The 26,096-nt window shown below is 43.2% G+C and overlaps 1 protein-coding gene across 4 annotated transcripts in view; it reads left to right on the forward strand.

Annotated features, from left to right (window-relative positions):
* cpne5b (copine Vb) overlaps positions 1-26,096 on the forward strand; it is a 336,051-nt gene that overhangs the window by 196,547 nt on the left and 113,408 nt on the right. For all 4 annotated transcript variants that reach the window (XM_055160489.1, XM_055160490.1, XM_055160492.1 and 1 more), the window contains one exon: positions 13,354-13,417. In XM_055160489.1, coding sequence (XP_055016464.1) covers positions 13,354-13,417 — 64 coding nt within the window. The remainder of the gene's footprint in view (positions 1-13,353; positions 13,418-26,096) is intronic.

A 26,096-nucleotide genomic window follows, 5' to 3' on the forward strand; every position in this document is an offset into this window, starting at 1 on the left:
TTGGAAAGAGACAAGTCTTCATTTGTGCTGCTCTGGTGGGAGGGGCCACGTACAGAGGCGCTGGAGATGCGGCTGTGATAAATCCCTCAGAAAATTACAAATATTTTAATAGAAAATATAATTCAAATATTTGAGTAGAAAATCAGCCGAGGGCCAGATTAAAGGTCTTGGAGGGCCGGATCCAAGCCCCCAGGCCATATGTTTATTCATCATTTCTTCATATCTTCATCTTCAGTCTGATTTAAGGGGAGGTTTGATGCAAAATTGTCTTCCATGTTCGAACATTGTTCCATCATCAAAAAACAGACTTGTATTTCGCTTCATTCATGTTTTCAGTTTTCAGTTTGCACAGATTTCCTGTACTGAGCCTCAGTACTCATGCTGCTTCAAATTTCTACATAAAACTGTATTTCAAGTTGTTGAAATGAAAAGCAAAGACAAAAGAGTATTTTTAAATGCCAATAATATAAATACAATACAATGACTGAAATCAAAATACACTAGACAATTTGCAAAAACCCCAGAAGTGCGAGTTCGGGCACCAGCCAATCAGTGAAGAGCCAAACATTTTGTGCTGGCAACGATTCCCGAGATTGAGGATTTAAAGCCAGAACAAAGAGAATGTTTGGTGAATTTTATCAAGGGGAAAGATGTTATTGTCCTTCTTCCTACAGGATTTGGGAAAAGCTTAATATACCAGTTATCCCCGTTAGCGGCGCATTACATACGTCACGACCAAATAACAGCGATTGGTTGAATGAAAAAAAAAAAAAACATCTACTGTCGAGTGAATGAATCCTAACACTGCGAGGTCAGACGGTTTGTACGAAGTGAAACAAAGTAAAACTGGCTGAAGAATAACAACATGTAACTTCTTAGCCAGAAAACAGACAAAAATAAAAGCACTTTTCATTTTGGGTTGTGTTTATTGTCCTGCAGCGCACGTCCTCACAGCTGAATTATAGTTCTGCGTTGACTCTATGCATACTACCTTGTCCTGTTGCTGTCGTTTTGAATTTATGGATCTGCGTCAAGGTCTATGCGCCGCAAAGTAATTCTCCACCATAACACTAGGAGGTTAGGATTTAAAACTGGCCTTGGTGTTTACAAAATGCAGAGTACAGGAAATGTGTACAGAGCAGTGGTCGACACAGACGCTCTGTGGAGGGGGTTCAAGGCGACACAAACGAGTTGACACACGATCATAAATTGGGTTTTACTGTTTTCATGTCGGTTCTTTAAATGTGCATGGTGCAACTTTTCTGGTGGAGAGTCTGCTGCCCACTCATCTCCATGGACATATTATTACTTTGCCTGGAATGTTCTGTGGTATGACATTAAATCACACCCCCCCATGTAGCTCCTCAAGTGATTTCTGAATGACATATTGTGCTGAATAAGTCAAATTGGATGAATTAAATGTGTTTTACCATTGTACTTGTATCATTCTGATGCCTGACTTTGTGCAACAATAAACTGATAATGTTTATGTTTTCAGGCATCTAACTGTACCTCATCTCAGGCTGTGGCTCTTATACATGCTCAATTTCTTGTGACCACTAAAACGAGTATCTGTTTGGCATTTTTGTTTTGTAAAAGTAGCTCAAAAGTAGTAGTAGGAAAAACATTTGGAGACCCTTGGATTAAACACATCCATCTGGTATTTAATCATAATTGAAATGAAAAATTGAATGAAAGAAAAATCAACAATCATCACTGAAATAGCTTGAAACTGAGAAAAGTAATAATAAATAAAAGTTTACTGAAAATTGCCCAATGAAAATCAAACATTGCTTTTCACCTGTGGTTCAACAGAATTATTAGAAAAAACTAAATAATGAAACTGGCCTGAACAAAAATGATGGTACCCTTAAGTTTATATTTTGCTACACAACCTTTTGAGGCAAACTCTGCAAATGATTTCTGTAACTGTCAGTGAGACTTCTGCACTGGTCAACATGTATTTTGACCCACTCCACGTCAGCAAACTTCTAGTTGTCTCAGGTTTGAAGGGTTCCTTCTCCAGATGCATGTTTCAGCTCATTTCACAAATGTTCAGTAGAATTGAGATCTGGACTCACAGAAGAACACTCCAGAACAGTCCTGCGTTTTGTTCTTAGCCGTTCTTGTGTGTTTTTAGCTGAGTGTTTTAGTTCAGTATCCTGTTGGAAGACCCATGACCTATGACTGAGACCAAGCTTTCTGACACTACAGTATGTGTGAAGAATCCCTCAGTCGTCCAGGTAGAATCCACGAGGAGAAAAATTCAGTTTGTCGACTGGACAAAAGTTAGTTTGGTTGAAGACGTTTCGCAGTTCATCCAAGCTGCTTCTTCAGTTCTGGTCAGACGTTGATGGACACTTCTTATCTGCAGGTAGAAGCGAACTAACTGAAACTAACACACACACTTGTTTACAGTTTCTGTTTGTTAGTTCGGCCTATTGACCTGTACAGGGTGTGGGGTCTAATTAGCAAAACAGTTCATGGCCATAATGGAGCTTCCACACCTCTGGACCTGACCTGGATACACCTGTTGTTCTCTTGTTTGTTTTGATTTAGGTTTGAGGATGGAGTTGTAAATAGGAGATAGATGGTGTCTGAGTCTCCATTTCTGTTTAGAGAAGGATTCTCTTTCTTAACAAAAATGGCTTTTTTCACTCCCCTCTCAAACCAATTCTTTTCTCTGGCTAAAGTCTGTACCTCACTCTCCTCAAATGAGTGACCTGTGGCTTTTAAGTGGAGATGTACAGCAGACTGAGGTCCACTGCTGCTCTCTCGTCTGTGTTGGTTCATCCTCTTGTGAAGTGGCTGTTTAGTTTCTCCAGTGTAGCGCAAACTGCAGTCTTCACTGCACTGAATGGAGTAGACCACATTGCTTTATTTGTGGATCAGTGTTTTGTCCTTTGGGTGGACCAGTTTCTGTCTTAAAGTGTTCGTAGGTTTGAAATAGACCAGGATCTCATGTTGTCTGAAAATCCTCTGTAGTTTTTCAGAAACACCAGCCATGTAGGGAATAGTTACCCCCTTTCTCCTGGGTTTCGATTCTCTGTTGTCCTGTTTTTTAGTTCTCTTGATTTTGTTGAAGGCCCATTTTGGATCTCCACAAACAGAGAGGGCTTTCTGCACATGTTGCTCTTCTTTCTCCTTTACCTCTGTGCTTGTAGGCACCACTTGAGCCCTGTGTTGTAGTGTCCGAATAACTCCCAAGTTTGTGTTGCAGTGGGTGGTGAGAATCAAAAAGCAGGTACTGGTCCGTGTGTGTGGGCTTCCTGAAGACCTCTACCTGGAGTCGCCGGTCTTCTCCTATCATTACTGCACAATCTAAGAAAGCCAATGTGTTGTTCTTGGCATCTTCATGGGTGAATTTGATGTTGGGATCTACAGCATTAATATGTGCAGTAAATGGTTCCAAATCTTGAATTTTGATTTTAGAAAAGTTATCATCCACATAACAATACCAATGTGTGGGTGGAGTTCCTGGATAAGAGGCTAAGGCCCTCTGTTCAAATTGTTCCATATATAAGTTAGCAATGATAGGAGAGACCGATGAGCCCATCGCACAGCTGTGGATTTGCCTGTAGAAGTTCCCTTTGAAATGGGAATAGGTGGTATTTAAACAGATTTCCAGCAGTTGGCAGATTTGTTCCGGTGACAGTTTAGTTCTCTCTTCCAGTTTGGTATCCTGCAGTAGTCTCTTCTTTGCTGCTTCCACTGCTACTGATGTAGAGATACATGTGAAAAGACACGTCACATCAAAGGAAACCATTGTCTCGTCCGGGTCGAACTGGAGATGTTTGATTTTGTTCACAAATTCGGCTGTATTCTCAATATGGTGCTTTGTGTTACCCACCAAAGGGGCCAAAATGGTCTTCAGGTGTTTGGCCACATTGTACGTGATGGAGTCTGTGCTCTTTAAACAGAAATGGAGGCCTCAGACACCATCTATCTCCATCTAGATCCCACACCCTGTACAGGTCAATAGGCCGAACTAACTAACAGAAACTGTAAACAAGTGTGTGTGTGTTAGTTTCAGAGTAGTTTCAGTGTAGTTAGCTCCTCCCTGCAGCTAAAAGGAAGTGTCCACCAGCGTCTGACCAGAACTGAAGAAGCAGCTTGGATGAGCTGAGAAACATCTTCAACCAAACTAACTTTTGTCCAGTCGACAAACTGAATTTTTCTCCTCTTTCTGACACTAGTTTCATTAGTTACTTTTTTAAAAATAATTCAGCTGAACAACGATTCAAAAACAGTGTCTAATTTTCATTGGTTATTTTTCAGGATTTTTTTTTTTATTATTATTATTATTGCTTTTCTCAGTTTCAAGTTATTTCAGTGAAAATTGTTGATTTTTCTTTCATTATCAAAGGGTTACCAACAATTGTATCCACCACTGTATGCATTTCAGATGCTCATAAACATGATCATTCCTTTTGTGAATAGAAGGAAACGACTCTCCACAGATGTGACATGTAGTGTAACGTAATGCTGTAACCTGCTTGTCTCCCTCGTGATAGACAGGTTTAATCTATACTGTGCAACATTCTAGACAAAACAATAACATTTCCATGGAGACGAGTTATGCAGTGCACCTTTAATCTTCCACAATACGACATAAAACGCATCTGTCTCCATGGAGAATATTGTGTACGGTTTTCACTTCATTTGAACAATCAGTGATTTGGCAGAGTTGTACTGACTGGAGAGGCCAATGAGTGTCTTGCCAAATGACAAACAAAAAGTGATTCAGAAGAGATTTGAACCAGCATCTACCTGACATGTCAGCGTGACTGTGGCTTAGGCTTTAGGCCATCTTATAACCAGGCAGTGGGCGGTTTGATCCCAGAAATGATTATTTCATGCAGTCATTCTGTCCTTGGGCAAGGGACTTCCGCCACTACATATGTTTCGGTGCAGTGTATGAGCTGGTGGTTTGTTGGCCTAAACTGGTAGCCACACGTCCATGAATCTGCCCCAGGACAGATGTGACCACAGAAGTGTCCATCGGGATAAGACCATTGCACTTTGAGAAGATTCTTAGTATCAAACATCTAACAGCATGAGCTCTGAAGGTTGGCGGTTCAAATCCTGCTCCCTAGATAAACATCTTTTTTTAGTGAAGTGGTCAAAATCCCCTGGCACAAAGGTTGGTGGTGTGAGTCCAGCTCCCACAGATGAATACTGACATTGTGCCTTGAGCAAGACACATAACCCATCTTTCACACAGTGTGTATGAATGTGTGTGTATGAATGTGTATGAATGTGTGTGAATGTAAATGAATGTGTATGAATGTGTTTGAAAGTGTATGAATGTGTGAATGTGTTTGAATGTGTGTGAATGTGTATGAATGTGCGTGAATATGTGTGTGTGAATGTGTGTGTCTTTCTGTTGTAAACTCTTGATACAGGTGCTGTATAAAGTGTCATGTTCTGTTTATCTCATAGATCAAATTTATTTCTGTGTCCAGTAAAATGAAAATGCCGGAGAGCTACTAATTTTTTTTACTCAAGAGTTGATAAAGAAGTCAAACATTATTGTTGTACAGTTAGATGCCTATAAAACCTAAAACTATTATCCATTTATCAAAGCACAAAGTTTAAAATAACATTAACAATGGTAATTCATCAAATTTGCATTATTCAGTGCAATTAGTGTGACCAGGCGTCCCTATTTACCCGGGATAGTCCCAGTTTTGAGCCTGTGTCCCCTGTCCCAGCAGATTTATCCAAAACCACTGATTTGTCCCAGTTTTATACAAGAAATGCCCCAGGTGTCCCTATTTTTGACCAATTTGATCCTTGCCAACAGTAAAAAGGGGCATAAATTGTGATGTGTTTAGGTAAAACACAGAAAAGCTGCTTAAAAAACGCAAAGAAAATGTGACATATGTTAGTCATGAATGGGTCAAGTGCAGAACATTTTTTTTTTTTTTATTCCACACTTGTTTCACAGTTTTATTATTACCCACCACCAAAAATCCAGGATGTCCCGTTTTTTGATTTTGAAAGTCTGGTCACCGTAAGTACAATACATATAATTCAGAAATCCCTTGGCGAGCTACTTGTACAGGGATGGAGAGCTACTAGACTGTATCAGAAGTGGACTGAGTGTGTGTGACAGCGTTCTGCTCCAATGAAATGAAGCTCCAGCAGTTATAACGAATTAGGAATAGGAATTTATTTACAGACAAAATAGCAAAATAAAAAGCCCAGGATCACGTAGAGTGGGTTAATATCATAGACCAGGGGTGGGCAATTATTTTTGAGAAAAACAGAAAATATTGTGGAGGCCAAAATACTTAACTCAATTCTGCATAATATGAATTGTATTCTTTATAAAAAAGCAGTAAATATCATTGTTTTGATGAGCTGCTCACACTGGGAAGAGTTTATGTTTGACTAGCAATGAAAAAGTGAGGCTCCCAAACAAAAAATGTCATTTAAAAAAGCACCTCTAAAATACAGTTGTGGATAAAATTGTTGGTACCCCTCTGGTAATGAAAGAAAAATTTATTTTTATTTTTTTTTTACTGAAATAACTTGAAACTAAGAAAAGCAATAATAAATAAAAAAAAATCCTGAAGAATTACCAATGAAAATCAGACACTGTTTTTGAATTGTTGTTCAAAAGAATTATTAAAACAAAACAAAAAAACAAAAAACAAAAAAAACTAATGGAACTGGCTTGGACAAAAATGATGTTTCCCCTAGAAAAGATTTTAAGATACTGGACAATAGGGACATGTTAAACTTCAGTGTGTCTCTAATCTGCATCACAAGTTCTTCAAACTTGTCCTCAGTCAGTCTGTCTGTTTAAAGGAGGACATTGTGCTGTTTGGAGACATGATGGACACAACACTGAACATGGACCAGAGAAAGAGAAGAAGAGAGTTGTGTCAGGAGACTAGAAAGAAAATGACAGACAAACAGGTTAAATGTAAAGGCCATAAAACCATCTCCAAGCAGCTTGATGTTCCTGTGATTACAGTTACACATGTTCTTCAGATGTTTAAGGTCCACAGGACTGAAGCCAACCTCCCTGAGGAAGATTGGAAAATTGATGACAAATTGAAGAGATGGATCATACGAATGGAACCAAAGAGTCTAGAACAACCTCCAAACAAATGAAATGTGAAGTTGAAGGGCAAAGTACATCAGTGTCAGATCACACCATCCATCACTGTTTGAGCCAAAGTGGACTTCATGTGAGGACACCACTGCTGACAGAAAATCATGAAAAAGTGAGACTGGAATTTGTCACAGTACATATTGACAAACCACAAAGCTTCTGGGAGAATGTCCTTTGGACAGATGAGACAAAACTGAAGCTCTTTGGCAAGACACATCAGCTCAATGTTCACAGACGCAAAAATGAAGCAGACCAAGAAAAGAACACTGTCCCTACTGTGAAACATGGAGGAGGTTTGGTTTTGTTCTGGGGCTGTTTTGCTGCATCTGACACAGAGTGTCTTGAATCTGTGCAAGGTACAATGAAATCTTTAAACTATCAAGGTATTTTGGAACAAAATGTGTTGACTAGTGTCAGAAAGCTCAGTCTCAGTCATAGGTCTTGGGTCTTCCAACAGGATAATGACCCAAAACACACAGCTAAAAACACACAAACAAAACACTGGACTGTTCTGGAGTGTTCTTCTGTGAGCCCAGATATCAGTTCTACTGAACATCTGTGAAAGGAGCTGAAACATGCGTCTGGAGAAGGAACCCTTCAAACCTGAGACAACTAGAACAGTTTGCTCATGAGAAATGGGTCAAAATACCTGTTGATCAGAGCAGAAGTGTCATTGACAGTGACTGAAATCATTTGTTTGCAGAGTTTGCATCAAAATGTTGTGTAACAAAATGTAAAGTTAAGGGTACCATCATTTTTGTCCAGGCCAGTTTCATAATTTTTGTTTTTTTCTAATAATTCTGTTAAACCACAGGTGAAAAATAATGTTTGATTTTTGTTGGACAATTTTCAGTATTTTTTTTATTTATTATTGCTTTTCTCAGTTTCTAATTATTTCAGTGATGATTGTTGTTTGGGGTACCAACAATTTTATCCACAACTGTAAAAGCAATGCAGCTTTAGTCCATGCAGGAGGTAAAATGATAAAATCTGTTTATTTTGTAATTCCAAATGAGCTTAAAGGGGCTGGTCAGAGTCAACCAAAGAGCCCTGGAGCTGCACAATGTCCATGTCTGCCATAGACTGTAAATATAAAGGGACATATGTAACGCACTAGCCAAACAGGAAGTTCACATGTGGCTCTATCACAGGAGTCTCTCCACCCCATTCCAAGTAGCTCACCAAGAGATTTATGAACTACACGTGCTGTGCTGAATAACTCAAATTTGATTGATTAAATGTTTTTTTTTTTTTACCTTTGTACATGTATCGTTTTCATTTCTAACTTTGTGCAATAATAAACTGATAATGGTTTATGTTTTATAGACATCTAACTGTACCTCATGTAAGACTTGCTGTGGTTCTTATATCTACTACATTTACTGTGACCATTAAAACTAGTAGCTCTCTGGCATTTTCATTTTGTAAAAGTAGCTCCAAAAGTTTGGAGACCTCTGCTCTATCGGCTCCTTCAGACTCTGGCTCCCACTGACTTACGTTGGAATATTGCCGTCCCTCTCTCTCTAACTTCTGCAGAGAGCCTCGACATTTTGGTCTTAAAGTGTTCGTATTAACCCACTCTATATGATCCAATTTTTTCCCACTATTTTGTCAATCAAAAAATACTATTCCTAATATAAAACCTGGCTCCAAATTCTTCCCTATAACCGTTATGTGAGCGGCGCTGAACACTTTTTTATACATTCTATGGTCAATATGAACATTTTAAGACCAAAATGACGAGGCTCACAGCAGCAGTTACAGAGAGAGAGGCGAGAATATTCCAGTGTAAAGTCAGTTGGAGCTGGAAGAGCCCCCCTGCTTATTGGAATTTATTTGGAATGCGCAAATTAGCTATGCCCATTTCTGTACACAGCTCACGATTTATCACCCTGAAAAACACACAGGATATTTTTAATCCAAATCTCAAAATGCTGTGGGCTCCATTTCTGACCCTTTTAAGTCCAAAGTGGCGACTTCTGAAGAGCAAAGATGCACCGGAAAACTCATCTACAGCCTTTACATTTACATGGACACACACACACACACACACACACACACACACACAGCGCCACTCTGTCCACTCCCACCACCTCAGGGTCTGTGTGTGTGAAAGACGAAGAGAGAGAGGAGGGAGGAAGGGAAGAGGAGGAAAAGAGAGCGAGACAGAGGGATGTAGGGCGCTACATAGGGAAGAGAGGGAGGAAGGGAGGAAGAGAAGAAGATGGGAAGGAAGAGAAGAGAGAGAGGGGAAGTGGGTGAGGGAGAAGAGAGAAGGAGGAAGGAAAGTGGAAGAAAAAATGAAGAGAAGAGAGAGACAAAGGAAGCGAAGGGATGCGGAGGGGGACAGAGAGAGAGAAAGCAGAGAGGGAAGATGAGAGATAGAGTGGAATGAAGAGAGTGGAGAGAGAAAGAGGGAGGAAGTCGGAGTGGAACAGGGGAAGGAAGAGAAAGGGAAGGAGGGAGAAAGAGGGGATAGGAGTTAGGAGTTGAGGGAAAGGGGGGATAAGAAACTGTGTGAGGGAGAGGGTGCATGAGCAAGAGAAAAAGAGAGGGGATGGATGAAGGGTGAGAGAGACAGAAAGAAGAGAAGGGGGTAGAAAAGAAAGAGGGAGAGCGAGGGTGTGGAGAAGAGGGTGAGATAAGGGAAGGAGACGGGGGGAAGATGAGAGGGGGAAGAGAAAGAAAAGGGTGAAGAGAAAGAGGGTGAGTTAAAGAGAGAAAGACTGAGAATTGGAGAGAGAGATTGAAGAAGAGGAGGGATGGAGAGTTAGAAAGAGAAAGAGCGATAGATAAAGAAGGAGCAAGAAGAGAGAGAGGGAGAGAAGAAGAGGATAGAATACTGTAGAGGACTCACCCTTATGTAACAGATAATACTCCCTACAACTGTACAACAACTCACCCTTATGTAACAGATAATACTCCCTACAACTGTACAACAACTCACCCTTATGTAACAGATAATACTCCCTACAACTGTACAACAACTCAACCTTATGTAACAGATAATACTCCCTACAACTGTACAAAACTCACCTTTATGTAACAGATAATACTCCCTACAACTGTACAACAACTCACTCTTAAGTAACAGATAATACTCCCTACAACTGTACAACAACTCAGCCTTATGTAACAGATAATACTCCCTACAACTGTACAACAAATTTTTTGCAACTTATTTAGAATGTATTATTACATGTATTTTTTTCTCTTTGTTATTCTATTACATTGTGATGTGTGACTCCTGTGTCCAAATAATTTCCCTTGTGGATCAATAAAGTTTGTCTCAGTCTTAGTGTGAGTGTGAGTGTGTGAGTCCTTGTGTGGTTGAGGGGCAGGAGAGTGTGATTTGAAGCCAGACCAGAGCACAGGGACTGTTCCTGCTCTGCTCCACAGGGCTAAATGCTAACAGGCTAACAGCGGGGTTAGCCCTTGTTTACTCCGCAGTGCATGCTGGGAGTTTTTACAAAAGAGAAAGTGCTGAAGTCCTCCTCTCCGATGCAACAGGAAACACTGCACAAACAGAATCCTGTAGTTTAAACTGAGCTGGAGACAGGTCAGAATCCTCAGGTGGAGTTTGTTGTGTAACTGTCAGATTTGTTGACCTGGTTTATGGTTCAGATCTGTGTAATTACAGGACTGTCCACATGAAACAAAAACTGGCCGAAAGTTCCATGCCTTCTCTGTCAGTATAAATAAAGAAATGTGACACAGTTGCCACATTTACATGAGAGCTTTAATTCCAAATAAAAATAATTTAATTCAAAATAAAAATTTATGCCGCTTTTAAAAAAAATACTATGTAAACACTTAATTTCTGATGAAAATTATTTTTCAAAATTAAACTTATTCCCGAAGTAAGTTTGTGGTTTATTGTGATTTTAAAGCCAAATTAATTTATTCCTGGATCATATTTCACGTTCATTCTTCTTAAAAATAATGTGGGTAGTTCAGTTCATGCTCGTTGCGTCGCCCTTCTGGCGTGATCCAGATGATCCGGATCCACCAGTCCTGTCTTGGGACTTTGATCCACGTCTCTTTGGATTTGTGAGCGGGATGTGGGAGTGGGCTGAGGTAGAGCAGCCTCACACTCAGTTTGTCTTCTTCCTCCTTCTCCAACACTCTTCCCTTCTCCTCCTCAGCTGACAGACGTAAAGCGTGAGGAGAGAATTCTCCAGCTGCTGCACAATTATCATCAGAACCACTGCGGAAAGTTTGGATCATGTTTGTGTCTGTGGGGTAACGACAAAGTGTGTGACAAGTGTGTGTTTTCTTCCGGTTTACATAAATACAGTTGTGTCCCTGTCCAATCAGAACCTTCCCCACCTCCAGACGCTGCTCTGAGCCCAATTAAATAAAGATGATTTAACGAGTTTTCCATGTAAATGTATAAAAAAGTGTATTCAGAATTATTATTTCCATGTAAACTCGAAGGAGAATATTTTAATTCATCATATAAACGTGGCCATTGTGGACACTAATCTGATATATTCAGTCATACATCTACAGTTGCTTTTCACAGATCTAACCTGTAACTTGGCCGGGTGGTGTTACCTGCTTGTCTCCATGGAGATAGAGAGAAGTTTAATGTCATGCTCTGGGACTCCTCTGCTCACTCTCTCCTCCGCTCACTCTCTCCTCTGCTCACTCCCTCTCTCCTCTGCTCACTCTCCTCTGCTCACTCTCTCCTCTGCTCACTCTCCTCTGCTCACTCTCCTCTGCTCACTCTCCTCTGCTCACTCTCTCCTCTGCTCACTCTCTGCTCACCTCTGCTCACTCTCCTCTGCTCACTCTCCTCTGCTCACTCTCCTCTGCTCATGCTCACTCTCCTCTGCTCACTCTCTCCTCTGCTCACTCTCCTCTGCTCACTCTCTGCTCACTCTCTGCTCACTCTCCTCTGCTCACTCTCCTCTGCTCACTCTCTGCTCACTCTGCTCACTCTCCTCTGCTCACTCTCCTCTGCTCACTCTCTCCTCTGCTCACTCTCCTCTGCTCACTCTCTGCTCCCTCTCTCTCTCTCTCTGCTCACTCTCCTCTGCTCTCACCTCTGCTCACTCCTCTGCTCACTCTCTGCTCACCTCTGCTCACTCTCCTCTGCTCACTCTCCTCTGCTCACTCTCCTCTGCTCACTCTCTCTCACTCTCTGCTCACTCTCTGCTCACTCTCACCTCTGCTCACTCTCCTCTGCTCACTCTCCTCTGCTCACTCTCACTCTCTGCTCACTCTCTCTGCTCTGCTCACTCTGCTCACCTCTGCTCACTCTGCTCTCTCTCTGCTCACTCTCCTCTGCTCACTCTCTCTGCTCACTCTCTCCTCTGCTCACTCTCCTCTGCTCACTCTCTGCTCACTCTCCTCTGCTCACTCTCTCCTCTGCTCACTCTCCTCTGCTCACTCTGCTCTCTCTCCTCTGCTCACTCTCTCCTCTGCTCACTCTCCTCTGCTCACTCTCTCTGCTCACTCTCTCCTCTGCTCACTCTCCTCTGCTCACTCTCCTCAGGTCACTCTCTCCTCTGCTCACTCTCACCTCTGCTCACTCTCTCCTCTGCTCACTCTCTCCTCTGCTCACTCTCTCCTCTGCTCACTCTCACTCTGCTCACTCTCTGCTCATCTCTCCTCTGCTCACTCTCCTCTGCTCACCTCTGCTCACTCTCTCCTCTGCTCACTCTCTCCTCTGCTCACTCTCTCCTCTGCTCACTCTCTCCTCTGCTCACTCTCCTCAGGTCACTCTCTTCTGCTCACTCTGTGTAAAACATGTTCTGTTGGATTTAAACATAAATCAGGCACAAAAGTCTCGGAGTTTTCACAGCGACACAGAAATATATTAAAGTAAATGTGTCTGGGATTGGTTCAGTGGAGAGAGAACCTCCTCTGAGCTCTTATTCCAATCACAGTTTCACTTCACTGATTCATTTTTCTTATGTTTAAAATAGTACAAATTAAAGATGTGCTCTGTAACTTCTCTGCTTTTGTGCTTTGAAGATGGTATTGCGTTTCTTGTTATGTTCCTCAGTATAAAACAGTTCTCATCACGTCTCGGGCTTGGCTCATCGTTGAATGTTTTAATAATCATTATTTGTTATCTGGACTCTAAAACACAAACACAGGCCAAAAGCTGTTTAAGAACAAAAGAGGGATGTCTAAAAAATGTTTTGCAAATATTCTCTGTCCAAAAGCTTTTGTTCACCAGATTGTTCACTTTTCTTGTGTGTTGTTGTTGTTCACAGTGGGATTCCAGGGAAGAAGTGCGGCACCATCATCCTGACGGCAGAAGAGCTCAGCAACTGCAGAGTGAGTACAGCCAACCCACACCTCTCACCTGTCTCACCTGTCTCATCCGTCTCTCCTGTCTCACCTGTCTGACCTGTCCAGACAAATACAACACATACGGATCTGTTCACCTAAAATACCTCAGGTTTTAGAAAAATTACATCTTCTTTGTTTGAAATTCCCTGGCGTAGGACTCCCAGACCCCCACCCTCATAGTTTTAAAACAGTGATTGTCCCAGACTCCTCTTATTTGATTCATTTTAAGTACCAGGCGCAAGTTCATTTTGAAGTGAAACTAAATACCTAAAGTCCCTCACATTTCAACCACAGGCAGGAAACTGGGCTCTACCTGGAGGACTAAAGGGGAGAGGATCTGCGTTGAGGTCTATACACTGCAAAGTAATTCAATGCCACAACACTAGGAGGTTAGGATTTAAAACTGGCGCTGGTGTTTACAAAATGAAGCGGGAAAGCAGAGTACAGGAAATGTATGTAGAGCGGATCTAGAGATGACCATTCACAGACCTTATTGTCTGCTTTGCTTTCTCTTGCTGTCTGCGTTGGTTTGACGTGTAGTTACAACATTTGGGAGGTGCACTTCGGTCGGTGCAGATGCTCTGTGGTGGGGGTTCATGGTGACACAGACAATTTGACACACGATCATAAATTGGGCTTAAAGGGGAGAGAGAACTACTGGAAATTGCAGAGGCCACTCAAGTGAAACAAACAAACAAACAAACAAAAAAAACACCTTGTGACGTCGTGAAGCGGATGTCAAGTTAAACCTAACTCTCTTGTTTAGTAAAGATCCAGGGTTCCCACTCTTTTTCACTGACAACATTTCAAAACTTTTCCATGATTTTTTCATGAGCTAAAGTGAATTTTCCATGACTTTGGAAAATGACATTTTCTAAATCCACGACTTTTCCAGGATTTCCATGACTGTGGGAACCCTGAAGATCGGCAATTCCAAGGTTGAAATGATCCAAATGATTCTGGTGAAGGTGTATGGAGTTTAAAAACACAGTGGAGCACTTCCTGTATCACTACATGACATCACAAGGTGGAACAGTGTTTTCAGTTTGAGAGAAGAATTCAGTTTAAATCTACAAATTTGTGTGCTAAATGTGTGAATGAAACAAAACACAACTCTAGTTCTGTTTGTGACGGAAACAACATTAGAACAAATCAGAAAACAGTGTGAGCTTTAAGTGAAGTGGGTTAAGTCTGAAAGGAGCAATGGGCGATCAGGGACTAATTTCCATCCACATGTATGTATCCAAAATCCATCCATCCATTTATCCATTTTCGTCCGCTTATCCGGAGCTGGGTCATGGGGGCAGCAGTCTAAGCAGGGACTCCCAGACTTCCTTCACCCCAGACACGTCCTCCAGCTCCTCCGGGGGGACCCCGAGGCGTTCCCAGGCCAGCCGAGAGACATAGTCCCTCCAGCGTGTCCTGGGTCTTCCCCGGGGCCTCCTCCCGGTGGGACATGCCCGGAACACCTCCTGAGGGAGGCGCCCAGGAGGCATCCGGAACAGATGCCCGAGCCACCTCAACTGGCTCCTCTCGACGTGGAGGAGCAGCGGCTCTACTCCGTGCTCCTCCCGTGTGACTGAGCTCCTCACCCTATCTCTAAGGGAGCGCCCAGCCACCCTGCGGAGGAAACTCATTTCAAACACTTGTATCCGCGATCTCGTCCTTTCGGTCACTACCCAGAGCTCATGACCATAGGTGAGAGTTGGAACGTAGACTGACTGGTAAATCGAGAGCTTCGCCTTTCGACTCAGCTCCCTCTTCACCACAATGGTCCGATACAGCGACCGCATCACTGCAGACACTCCACTGAGCCGCCTGTCAACCAAGACAGCCCTGTAACGTCCAGAGACTTGAGGTACTCAGGACGGATCTCAACCACCCCCGGAGCCTTGCCACCAAGGAGCTTGCCAACCACCTCAGTGACTTCAGCCAGGGTGACGGACGAGTCCCCCTCCGAGTCCCCAGCCTTGGCTTCCTCCTCGGAAGACGTGACAGGGGGATTGAGGAGATCCTCAAAGTATTCCTTCCACTACCGGACAACGTCCCCAGTCGAGGTCAGCAGCTCTCCCTCCACACTGTAAACAGTGTTGGTGAAGAACTGCTTCCCCCTCCTGAGGCGCCGGACGGTTTGCCAGAATCTCTTTGAGGCCATCCGATAGTCCTCCTCCATGGCCTCCCCAAACTCCTCCCAGCTCCGAGTTTTTGCCTCCGCAACCGCACGAGCTGCAGCACGCTTGGCCCGCCGGTACCCGTCAGCTACCTAAGGAGTCCCACGAGCCAGCAAGGCCCGATAGGACTCCACTCCTTCTTCAGCTTGACGGCATCCCTTACTTCCGGTGTCCATCACCGGGTTCGGGGATTGCTGCCGTGACAGGCACCACAGACCTTACGCCCACAGCTCCGAGCAGCCGCATTGACAATAGAGGCCGAGAACAGAGCCCACTGGTACTCCATATCTCCATCCTCCCCCGGAATCTGTGAGAAGTCCTCCCGGAGGTGCGAGTTGAAGGTCCCTCTAACAGAGGGCTCTGCCAGACGTTCCCAACAGACCCTCGCAATACGCCAGCGAACCCAAATCACAACCAGGTGGTGATCAGTTGACAGCTCAGCCCCTCTCTTCACCCGAGTGTCCAAGACACGCGGCCGGAGATCAGATGACACGACTACAAAGTCGATCATCGACCTCCGGCCTAGGGTGTCCTGGTGCCACGTGCACTTATGGACACCCTTGTGCTCGAACATGGTGTTCGTTATGGACAAACTGTGACTAGCACAGAAGTCCAATAACAAAACACCGCTCGGGTTCAGATCAGGGAGGCCGTTCCTCCCAATCACCCCTCTCCAGGTGTAACTGTTCCCCAGTAAAACAACGGAGTCCCCAGTCGGTGCACTGTCTAGTGCTCCTCCCAAGGACTCCAAGAAGGCCGGGTACTCTGCACTGCTGTTCGACCCGTAGGCCAACACCACAGTGAGAGACCTGTCCCCGACCTGAAGGCGCAGAGACACGACCCTCTCGTTCACCGGGGTGAACTCCAACACACAGCGGCTGAGCTGTGGGGCAATGAGCAGGCCCACACCAGCCCGCCGCCGCTCCCCGCGGCCAACGCCAGAGAAATGGAGAGTCCAGCCCCTCTCAAGGAGTTGGGTTCCAGAGCCCAAACTGTGCGTGGAGGTGAGGCCGACTATATCTAGTCGGTAACGCTCAACCTCCCGCACAAGCTCAGGCTCCTTCCCCCCCAGCGAGGTGACATTCCATGTCCCCAGAGCTAGTCTCCATGTCCGGAGATCCCAGATCCCTTTGCACCGGCCCCATATGGCTCCTCCCGCAGGTGGTGGGCCCACGTGAGGATGGCCCCACGTCACTCCTTCGGGCTGAGCTCGGCCAGGCCCCATGGGGGAAGGCCCGGCCACCAGGCGCTCGCTGACGAGCACCCACCCCAGGTCTGGCTCCAGGGTGGGGCCAGAGTGATGCCAATCCGGGCGACATAACTGGCCTCTGTGTGTGACTCATCATATGGGACTTCTGAACCGTTCTTCGTCTGACCCGTCCCCCCGGACCTGTTTGCCTTGGGTGACCCTACCAGGGGCACGAAGCCCCCGACAACATATCTCCCGGGATCATTCGGGTACTCAAACTCCTCCACCACGATAAGGTGATGGTTCAAGGAGGTATCCAAAATCATGCACGGATATTATTTTACACTGGCATTTTGTAAGAAGCTACTGATCTGTGTCCACCGTTACCATATCGTAATCAAGAAGTCCAAACCCAACATTCTGTCTTTTGAACGATGAAAAAAACACCTGCTCTTGGAAAATCTTTCAGTGTGAAATCTTGTGTCTTTCTTGGAGATCAAGGTCAGAACGGCTCCTTCTCCGCCGTCTGTCCGCGGTGTCATGGAGCTGTGTGTGTGTAGAGATGTGCTCAAGGCTGATTGATCCTGAAGGTGATCACTCATCAACATGAAGCACGAGCTGAACTTTGGCTTTGGCCTTGAGACACGAGGACAAAGGAAAGGCCACAGACACCGCATGAATACAAACACACACCTGAAACAATACATACATTATTTAAAGAGTCTGTAGCTGCGGGGATTTGCAACAGTCGGTTCATTTACACTGCGGAATGTGTAACTTTGCCGGTGGAGGGTCCGTCAAACGCTTTTCTCCATGGAGATGTTGTTGCTTTGTCTGGAATGGTTCACAGTATGGCATTAAACCTTTCTATCTTCATGGAGACCAAACCAGACTAAGTTACAGACCAGATCTGTGGAGAGACGTCCCCACTCACAGTCAGAATGTTTGTTTTTCTACACGAAGTGGAGTGTTAAAATTGACTCCCACAGAATCTATTTTAATATATATATATATATATATATTTTTTTTTTTTTTCAGAGTTATTATGAGTCCAATCTGTTCTAGAGTTAATTTAACTTTTAATGTACCATATTTTCTGGGCTCTTATGTGCTCTGGATTATAAGACACACTGTCATTAAATGGTCTATTTTCAAACTTTTTTTCACAAATAAACCACACTGGACTTTAAAGGAAACACAACAGTGTGATGGGTCAGTGGTTTTGTTTGTTTGTCGCGTTCACGGTGACTCTGGGCTTTGTTCAGTTGTGGCGTGTAGGGAGGGTGCTGTCTGGGACCGCTGGATTGTTGTCGTGTTCACAGTGACTCAGTTGTTCAGTTGTGTCTAGAAGTGGCACATTGCACTCGCTTTTGCAGTTCGTTCTTCCATTCCGTTCCTCGTCGGCGTGGAGTGATGAGTGTGTCTGTGGGTGTGTTTCGCTTTGCGGTCGCTGTCTGCTCGCTGTGTTTGCGTGTTCTGTGGGTAGTGCGGCTTTGTAGTTTACTGAAGTCGTGCTGGGACACCCGAGTGGATTCGTATATGGGGCGCTCTGGGTTGTGGAGGGCAGTCATTTTTTGATGCGGTCGGAGGCTTAAGAGTGCGTCTAATAGCCCGGAAAATACGTTATGTTAAATTAACTTTTGTTTAGTTTAGTAAATGTTAATTAAGTAACACTGGTCCAAAGTTCCTGTTTAACCCCAAAATCAAGAGTTATATTAACATTTTAAGAGTAAACGGGTAACACGTTCTAGAGTTATCCTGATTTAGCTAAACAACACACAGAGGTGTTTTATTTTTAACACTTTATTTGAGTTAATTTAAGATTAAATTATAACAAAACTGGTTCAAACTGGTCTTCTCTTGTGGGAGTTTGAACTGGGGGGTGGAAGGAGCCAAATTAACACTGAGGGAAGTTGAATGAACCTTAACCATATCAAAAAACACCAACAGCAACCCCCATTCCACTTTCAAATAGATAGAATAACAGTTTTTGTCTTAAAAAAAACTACTCTGAAATATTTTATTCTGAAATTTTAACCCTCTACTTTTTGCTGTGTAGGTTTTTTGAGCAATGAAACCACCTGTAATTGAATAAATGTAAAATGGAGCTGTTTAATGTCACACAGTGGGACATTCGAAGCAGAGCAATGATATATCCATAGAAACAAGCAGGCGGACGGACTCAGCCAAAAAGTTACACAGTGCACTAGATTATTTATTTATCGTCTTCACGGACACTGCGCAGAATTTGCACCTGGCACCAAATCAATCTGAAAATCAGAGTTTTGGCCAAAATGAAGGAGGAGAAAATGCAGATGAAGTGCTGGTGCTGCTTGATTGATCGAGATGACGAGAGCCAAAACTTTGTGGGTATTTGGAGATGTTGCAAAGACAGAAGACAAATTATCTGTAGAGGAAGGACAGTTTCAGTTTCTACAAAAGAAAAAAAACTAAATAAATAGGGTACAAACCCTTTAATGCACTGCTAATATAAGATAACCCATTTCCACTTGGACGGTTTGAAAATCAGGTCTACCAGGTTTAAGATCAGTGTATCCATCTGTTGTAAGAGCAGCTATTGTTTTAGCCTTTTTTAAACTGCTTCACTCATTGTATAATTCACATTTACATTTATCATTGGATTAATTTTACCGTAAGAAAAAGTAAAAAGTGTGATGTATGAACATAAAACACTGAAGTGTGAATAAAATCTTGTAGTCATCAGTAGTAGTATTATGAGGTGTCGTTGCAGTAGTGGTACTAACTCTAGCAGTGTTATTGTTGTCAGGAGAAGAGCAGTTGTACTACTACGACTACTACTACGACTACTGTCAGTAATACTACTTTTATTAAAGGAGAAACTTGATGCTCTTTAAAGTCATGTGTCAAAGTGTGAACGTTCCACCGGCTCACGGGAAAACAAATAAAACACAAAGACAAACAGACTGTAGAGAAGGAGGGAGAGGAGAGAGAGGAGGGGGATGAGAGAGGAGAGAAAGAGAGACACGAGGGAGAGGGAAAGGAGAGTACGAGAGAGATGGGGGAGAGAAGAGAGGGAGAGAGAGGGGAAGGAGAGAGAAGAGGGAAAGGAGAGGAAGGGCAAGATGAGGGAGAGAAGAGAAGGGAGGAAGAAAGAAGGGAGAGAGGAAAGGAAAAGAGAGAGACGAGAGAGGGGGAGGAGAAAGGAGGAGAGGGAAAGGAGGGAAGGAGAGAGATGAGAGAGAAGGACAGATGATAGGGTGAGGAGAGGAAAAGAGAGATGAGAAAGAGAGAAGGGAGAGAGGAGAGGACGAGAGACACAAGAGTGAGACAGGAAGAGCAAGACAAGAGAGAGAGAAGGGAGAAAGGAAAGGAGAGGATGAGCAAAACAAGGAGAGAGAAAGGAATGTGAAGAGGGAGAGAGAGAGAGGAGATAGAGATGGGGAGAGTAAGACTGAGACAGATGGAGAGAGAGAGGGGTGTGGCAGGAAAAAGAGAAAAGGAAAGAGTGATGAAAGAGCAGAGAATGAGAGAGACAGTAAAAAGGCGGAGAGAGAAAGGAGGGTAGAGGGGATAGAGAGGAGAGATGAGACGTTGGAGAAGAGACAGAAGGAGGGAGAAGAGATGAAAGGAGACGGAAAGAGAAAGAGGAAAGAGAAGGGTGTTATAGTTACACCAATACAATAATTAAAGAGGAGGTATTGTGCTAAAGCGATTCTGTTTTCTACCACGTTCTAACGCTGTTCCCTCATCAGAAACCTGCCTGGAGAGGTTTCAGAGTCATCCAGGCATGTTTGAGTCATATAGCGATCTCTCTCGGGCCCTGTTCAAAGCCTAGGAGTCTGTGCAATACATCACCCACGCTCCCACACGACAATTCTCCAGAAATATACATAAACATGACACAAAACTGTACACTACAACTTCACAAACCTGATGTGATGTGCAGGAGTTTCATTAAGAGGATTTTAGAAGATTCTGGATCACGAAGGAGCACAGAGCAGGCCAAAGTGAAACCGGCGCTCACACGGCTGTAACAGAAACCGGGGCTGTTCACGATCAATACTACAGTGATGACTTCCCTCTCCCCAGACGCCTCACACGGCTCGGTGATACAGGGAGGGATCATTAAAGGAGAAGCCTGGAGTCTGTGGGGACTGAGGCCACTGTCACGCAGCAGGCAGCATCTGTACACTGAGGACAGAATGAATAAAGAGCTGTGTTCATATTTGCATTGGGATTTCTGTACATTGTGCGAGAAACGTGATTAGGTCGAAGTTGATTTTAATTATAACATCTCCATGGAGACAAGCAGGGGGCCAAACAATGAAAAAGTGACATAGTGCACCTTTGACCCTTCCAAACCGATGGGATCATATGGTACCTGGGAACACGTTTCATATAAACACACATAATTTTACTTTAGTTTAGTTTAGTTTAATTTAGTTTAATTTAAATTAGTTTAGTTTAATTTACTTATTTAGTGTCATGCACCATTTAACTGGTGCCCAGCTCACATGGGTTTATAAGACACATAAAACAATAAGCAGACCACACATCAAACACAAATTGTCCTTTTACGGAGGTCCCAGGCTTTTAACACAAACTGAGTCAACTTAAAAACATTACATTTAAACAAATACTCCAGTCTCTCCTCATCAGACACAGCAAACCAACAATAAGACACACTAGACACAACTGACAGAGGAGGTCATGATACAAAGGACAGTATAATAGAAAATGTATTTCATTTTCAGTGTCCTTTAAGTTGCACAGACACATGTGCTCCTCCTCTGGGACTGAGTGGAATCGTCCCGTCTCCAAGGCCAGAGGCAGAGCCACACCTCAACTGGACACATACTGACCTCTGACCTCTGCTCAGGTTCAGGGTGACATACGGCTCAGTTCCAAAACAGTTTTTAATTAAGATATATGTTCTTAATTTTGGTTTACATAAGATTTCATTGTGCCACTTTTGTTTATGCTTATCAGAGTAAATGTTCCTCGCTTGTCTGACACCAGGATTTACAACCATAAAAGATAGAAACTTACTTTTTTTCCCCTTGAAGAGCTGAGAAAAAAAGTTTTCTGAGCATATTTCCGACATTATCCTACACGGTATGTAATGATGTAGGGAAAACGAGTGTCCAATACGAACCTCCAAACTCATGCACTCTGTCCATTTTGATTGGGCCAAACTTTGCCAAAGAGTGTAGTGAGTCAAAATGGTCGATGCTCTGAGCGTTTGTGTCTATAACAATTGAAAAAGCTGCTCTAAATGTAGTTATTTCTCAAATAAATTACGCATCTTGATCTGTGTAATTGCACATCACTAGCTATTTTTATTTGAAAGGTGTATTTCAGTCCAAATGTACAAATCACACCTGCAGACTCTTCAGAGAAAAAAAGGTGACAGTGTCCGGCAGTGGTGAATCGGGGGGTAATTAATTCTGATTAATGATTAATAATAATAATACAATTATTTAATTCAGAATAAAAAATAAATCTGTTTAAAAAGACCATGTAAACACTTAATTCCTAATGTTTACTGTATTTTCATTAAATGATGTCATTAAATGATCTATTTTCGAACTTTTTTCACAAATACACTGCACTGGACTTTAAAGGAAACACAACAGTGTGATGGGTGAGTGGTTTTGTTTGTTTGTCGCGTTCACAGTGACTCTGGGCTTTGTTCAGTTGTGGCGTGTAGGGAGGGTGCTGTCTGGGACCGCTGGATTGTCGGCGTGTTCGCAGTGACTCAGTTGTTCAGTTGTGTCTAGAAGTGGCACATTGCACTCGCTTTTTCGGTTCGTTCCTTCATTCCGTTCCTCGTCTGCGTGGAGTGATGAGTGTGTCTGTGGGTGTTTTTGGCTGTGCGGTCGCTGTCTGCTCCGTGTGTGTTTGTGTGTTCTGTGGGTGGTGCAGCTTTGTAGTTTACTGAAGTCGTGCTGGGACACCCAAGTGGATTCGTGTATAGGGCGCTCTGGATTGTGGGGTGCACAGTCGTTTTTTGATGGGGTGTGAGGCTTAAGAGCGCGTCTAATAGCCCGGAAAATACCGTATTCGGAATTAAACTTAAATCCGAATTAAGTGGGTCGTTTATTCTGATTTCAAAAAGCCAAATAAATTTATTCCACCATCATGAGGCACAAGCTGTAGCCTATAACTTTTCACAGCTCACTACACATCAGCCTGCAGCAGAAGCTCTGAGGGCGGGTAACAGCGGTAAAGATGTTGTGCCATCCTCTGAGAGCGTTGGTGTCGTGAGATAGGTCCATAGGCTCCGTCCTCTATGTGCAGGTTCCAGACGAGGGTGAGTAAGACCAGTGGGAAATGGACTGGGTCAGAGCGGTTCCGTGCCGTCCTCTGCACAAGTGAGAATGTGCTGTGGACGACAGGTCCGGGCAGGCTGCTCTAGTTCATTGTAAACAGTTTGCAATGGTCCAGAGTTACTCCTCACTTACCTTATGCATTCAGAACATCCTCATTCTTCACTACAATGAGTTTACAAGCACTTTTCACCAGATATGGAGAAAAATGAGTCGAGGTCCTATAAGCTTGTGCTCTGTTATTTTAACTATGACATAAATAGATTTTTTTTTTTCCATTCTGTCCACTGTAAATGACAATCCTACATTCAAACTATTCACATAAGCAGTGGGCGGAGAGAGAGGGTAGATGAAAACAGACAATTTAGAATCCCTCAAAATAGAGTTTGGAGACAGCTAATGATGATGGATCTGTGTTGATTTTAGATGTCCCCACAGAGTAATGAAAATGTGTCAGAAGATTTCATATGTGTTGAATAATGCGCAGTGGTGCTCTCTTACTTTGCACATTGACTCAATAATTAGACTTCCTAATGACCACCACTGCCCCTTATCGTTCATAAACACACTCTCTCATATATTATTCACATGTCCACACGCTGACCCCGGCCCAATCTAATGACTTCACTTCAGCCAATCAGTGTCCACTTCCTGGTGACTCCCCGGAGGTCACATGGGCTGGTTAAAAGATTAAACAGGTCTCTCTCTCGATTCGATTCGCTCCAAGGACTGGTCAGAGCAGAGTTACTGAGAGAGTGAGCAGGAATTACAATGAGGTGAATGCATTTTTAATCAGGACTCCTCACCACAGGCTTTATGTGTCTGTGAATCTGTGGACGTGAACACGTTCTATTTGAGTCCAGGAAAAAAGAAACTCAACTAAACATGGGATGAGTGGATGAGAAACATGTGTACAGTGAGTACTGTGAAGTACAGTGAAGTACAGTGAGTACAGTGAGTACAGTGAGTACAGTGTATACAGTGAGTATATTGAGTGTTTAGTGAGTACAGTGAAGTACATTGAGTACAGTGAGTAGATTGTGAGTACAGTGAAGTACAGTGAGTACAGTGAGTACATTGAGAACATTGAGTACATTGAATACATTGAGTACAGTGAGTATAGTGTGTACAGTGTGTACAGTGAGCACAGTGAAGTACAGTGAAGTACAATGAAGTACAGTGAGTACAGTGAAGTTTTTTTCACTGCAGGTGGTAAGACTGTGCATATTTTAGCAGTGACTTCATCACTTTAAGTTGTTTTTCTCACTGTTAGTTTGACACTGGGTCACTCCACAGAACACTAACATGTGAAAATGACCGGAGTCAAACAAAAGCTGTTTCAGTTTGGTATTAAACACATCTATCTCCATGGAGACAAGTGGTGTCAGTGGGTTAGATCTGGAGAAGTGAGTCCGCCCACAGTAACACTTGGAAAATACCACAAGAGCACCTGGAGCACGAGTCTCCTGAGCTGTTTCAGTTGTGGGTCTATATATTATACAGTTTATATAATTTATAGTTGATTTAGTTAAGCAGACTGAAGTGTGCAGAGAGCACTGCCCTACCCTAGTCCTGCTCACAGGGAGACCACAACCACGTGTCCAAAATACAATTCAAGCTGATGTTTAATGCTGAAGGCTCATGCAGTGAAGAGCTTTTCAGTCAAAATATACAGAAATCGACTTTTATCAGTACTATGTCCATCACACACTGGATAAACATCAGCAGGAGGATCTGTGTCTGGACTTTATTCTTTTGAGAAGACGTCTGATCTGACCAGGCCTCAGAGACACTGAACACAATCAGACTGAGCTTGTCCTGGACAGACCTGTTCTCTGGACTCTGCTCTATACTAGAAACAGAAACAGAGGCAGCTGCAGATACTCTCCACTCCACATCAGTGTGAGATAGATACGCTTATACATTTAATGCAATATGGTGGAACATTCCAGACACAAGAATGATGGACCATCCACCTGGAAAGTTACATAATGCACCTTTAAAGTGTCATGTATAGCCAGTTATTGTTGTTTTGCGCAGTTCAGGTTCAGTCCCTGACTTCAATTATTTTTCTATATTCATTTCAGTGCAGTTTATTCTTGTGTTAGTCAAACTTCCAGTTGACAGTTCTATTGAATAATTCTGTTTGAATCCATTGGTTTATCATTGTACAGATCATTCCATATGCAGATATATGTGTCAGGTGACAGCTCTGCAGCGTCAGTCTTTCTGAATGACACTGTTGATAAACGCAGTGTCTGATCAGTCCTCAGAGAACCAGGGTTACTCTCCTCCTCTGGGAGTTACTGTCGGAGCAGTTTGAGTGACAGTGGCAGCAGATCACACATGTGCTCCGGAGACTGTGAAGGACAAGATGCATCAACAAAACTAAAGAACAGATTGTGAAAATGGAGATGTCTTATGGTTTCATGTTGGAAAAATAAATGTTGAAAGTAAAAGCTAAGGGAAGGCTACAGTCTAAGGACGGGTTTGGTCCTGTTTAGTCCTGACCACAGACTGTTTGAAGAAGTGGGCTAAGGGAGTGTGATGTCACCCACAGTGTTCAGCTCCAGTCAAATGAAGCTCACAAGGCTAGAAATATATCAGTTACATGTTGAAAAATGAAATCAACAACCAAAACAGTCATTTACTAATTAAATGTTTATTTGACTTTCATTGTGGTATTCTGGAGAAAGCACCGCAGTCCTAGATCTTCTGGACTTTTCTCCTTCTCTGGTTGGTGAAGTTGGTTTTCATCTCTCCCGACATCTGCACATCCACTCCAGAGGTCTTTCAGTTTTTTCAGATTCAGAATATTTGCATGTTGGTTGAACATTATCTTGCTGTCAAATCAGTTGCTTTGATCCAATTCCATATTCTTCTTTTCAGACCGAAGTTTAGTAGCAGTAGTTTGGTAAGGTCCTGGTAAAATGGTGTCATGACAGGTCTGAAATGCGTATTTAAACATGTAAGCCAGTGATTTTTTTTTTATT

The sequence above is a fragment of the Boleophthalmus pectinirostris genome, unplaced genomic scaffold (assembly GCF_026225935.1).
Source record: "Boleophthalmus pectinirostris isolate CB_2022bp ecotype Guang Dong unplaced genomic scaffold, ASM2622593v1 HiC_scaffold_3, whole genome shotgun sequence".
Lineage (NCBI taxonomy): Eukaryota > Metazoa > Chordata > Actinopteri > Gobiiformes > Gobiidae > Boleophthalmus > Boleophthalmus pectinirostris.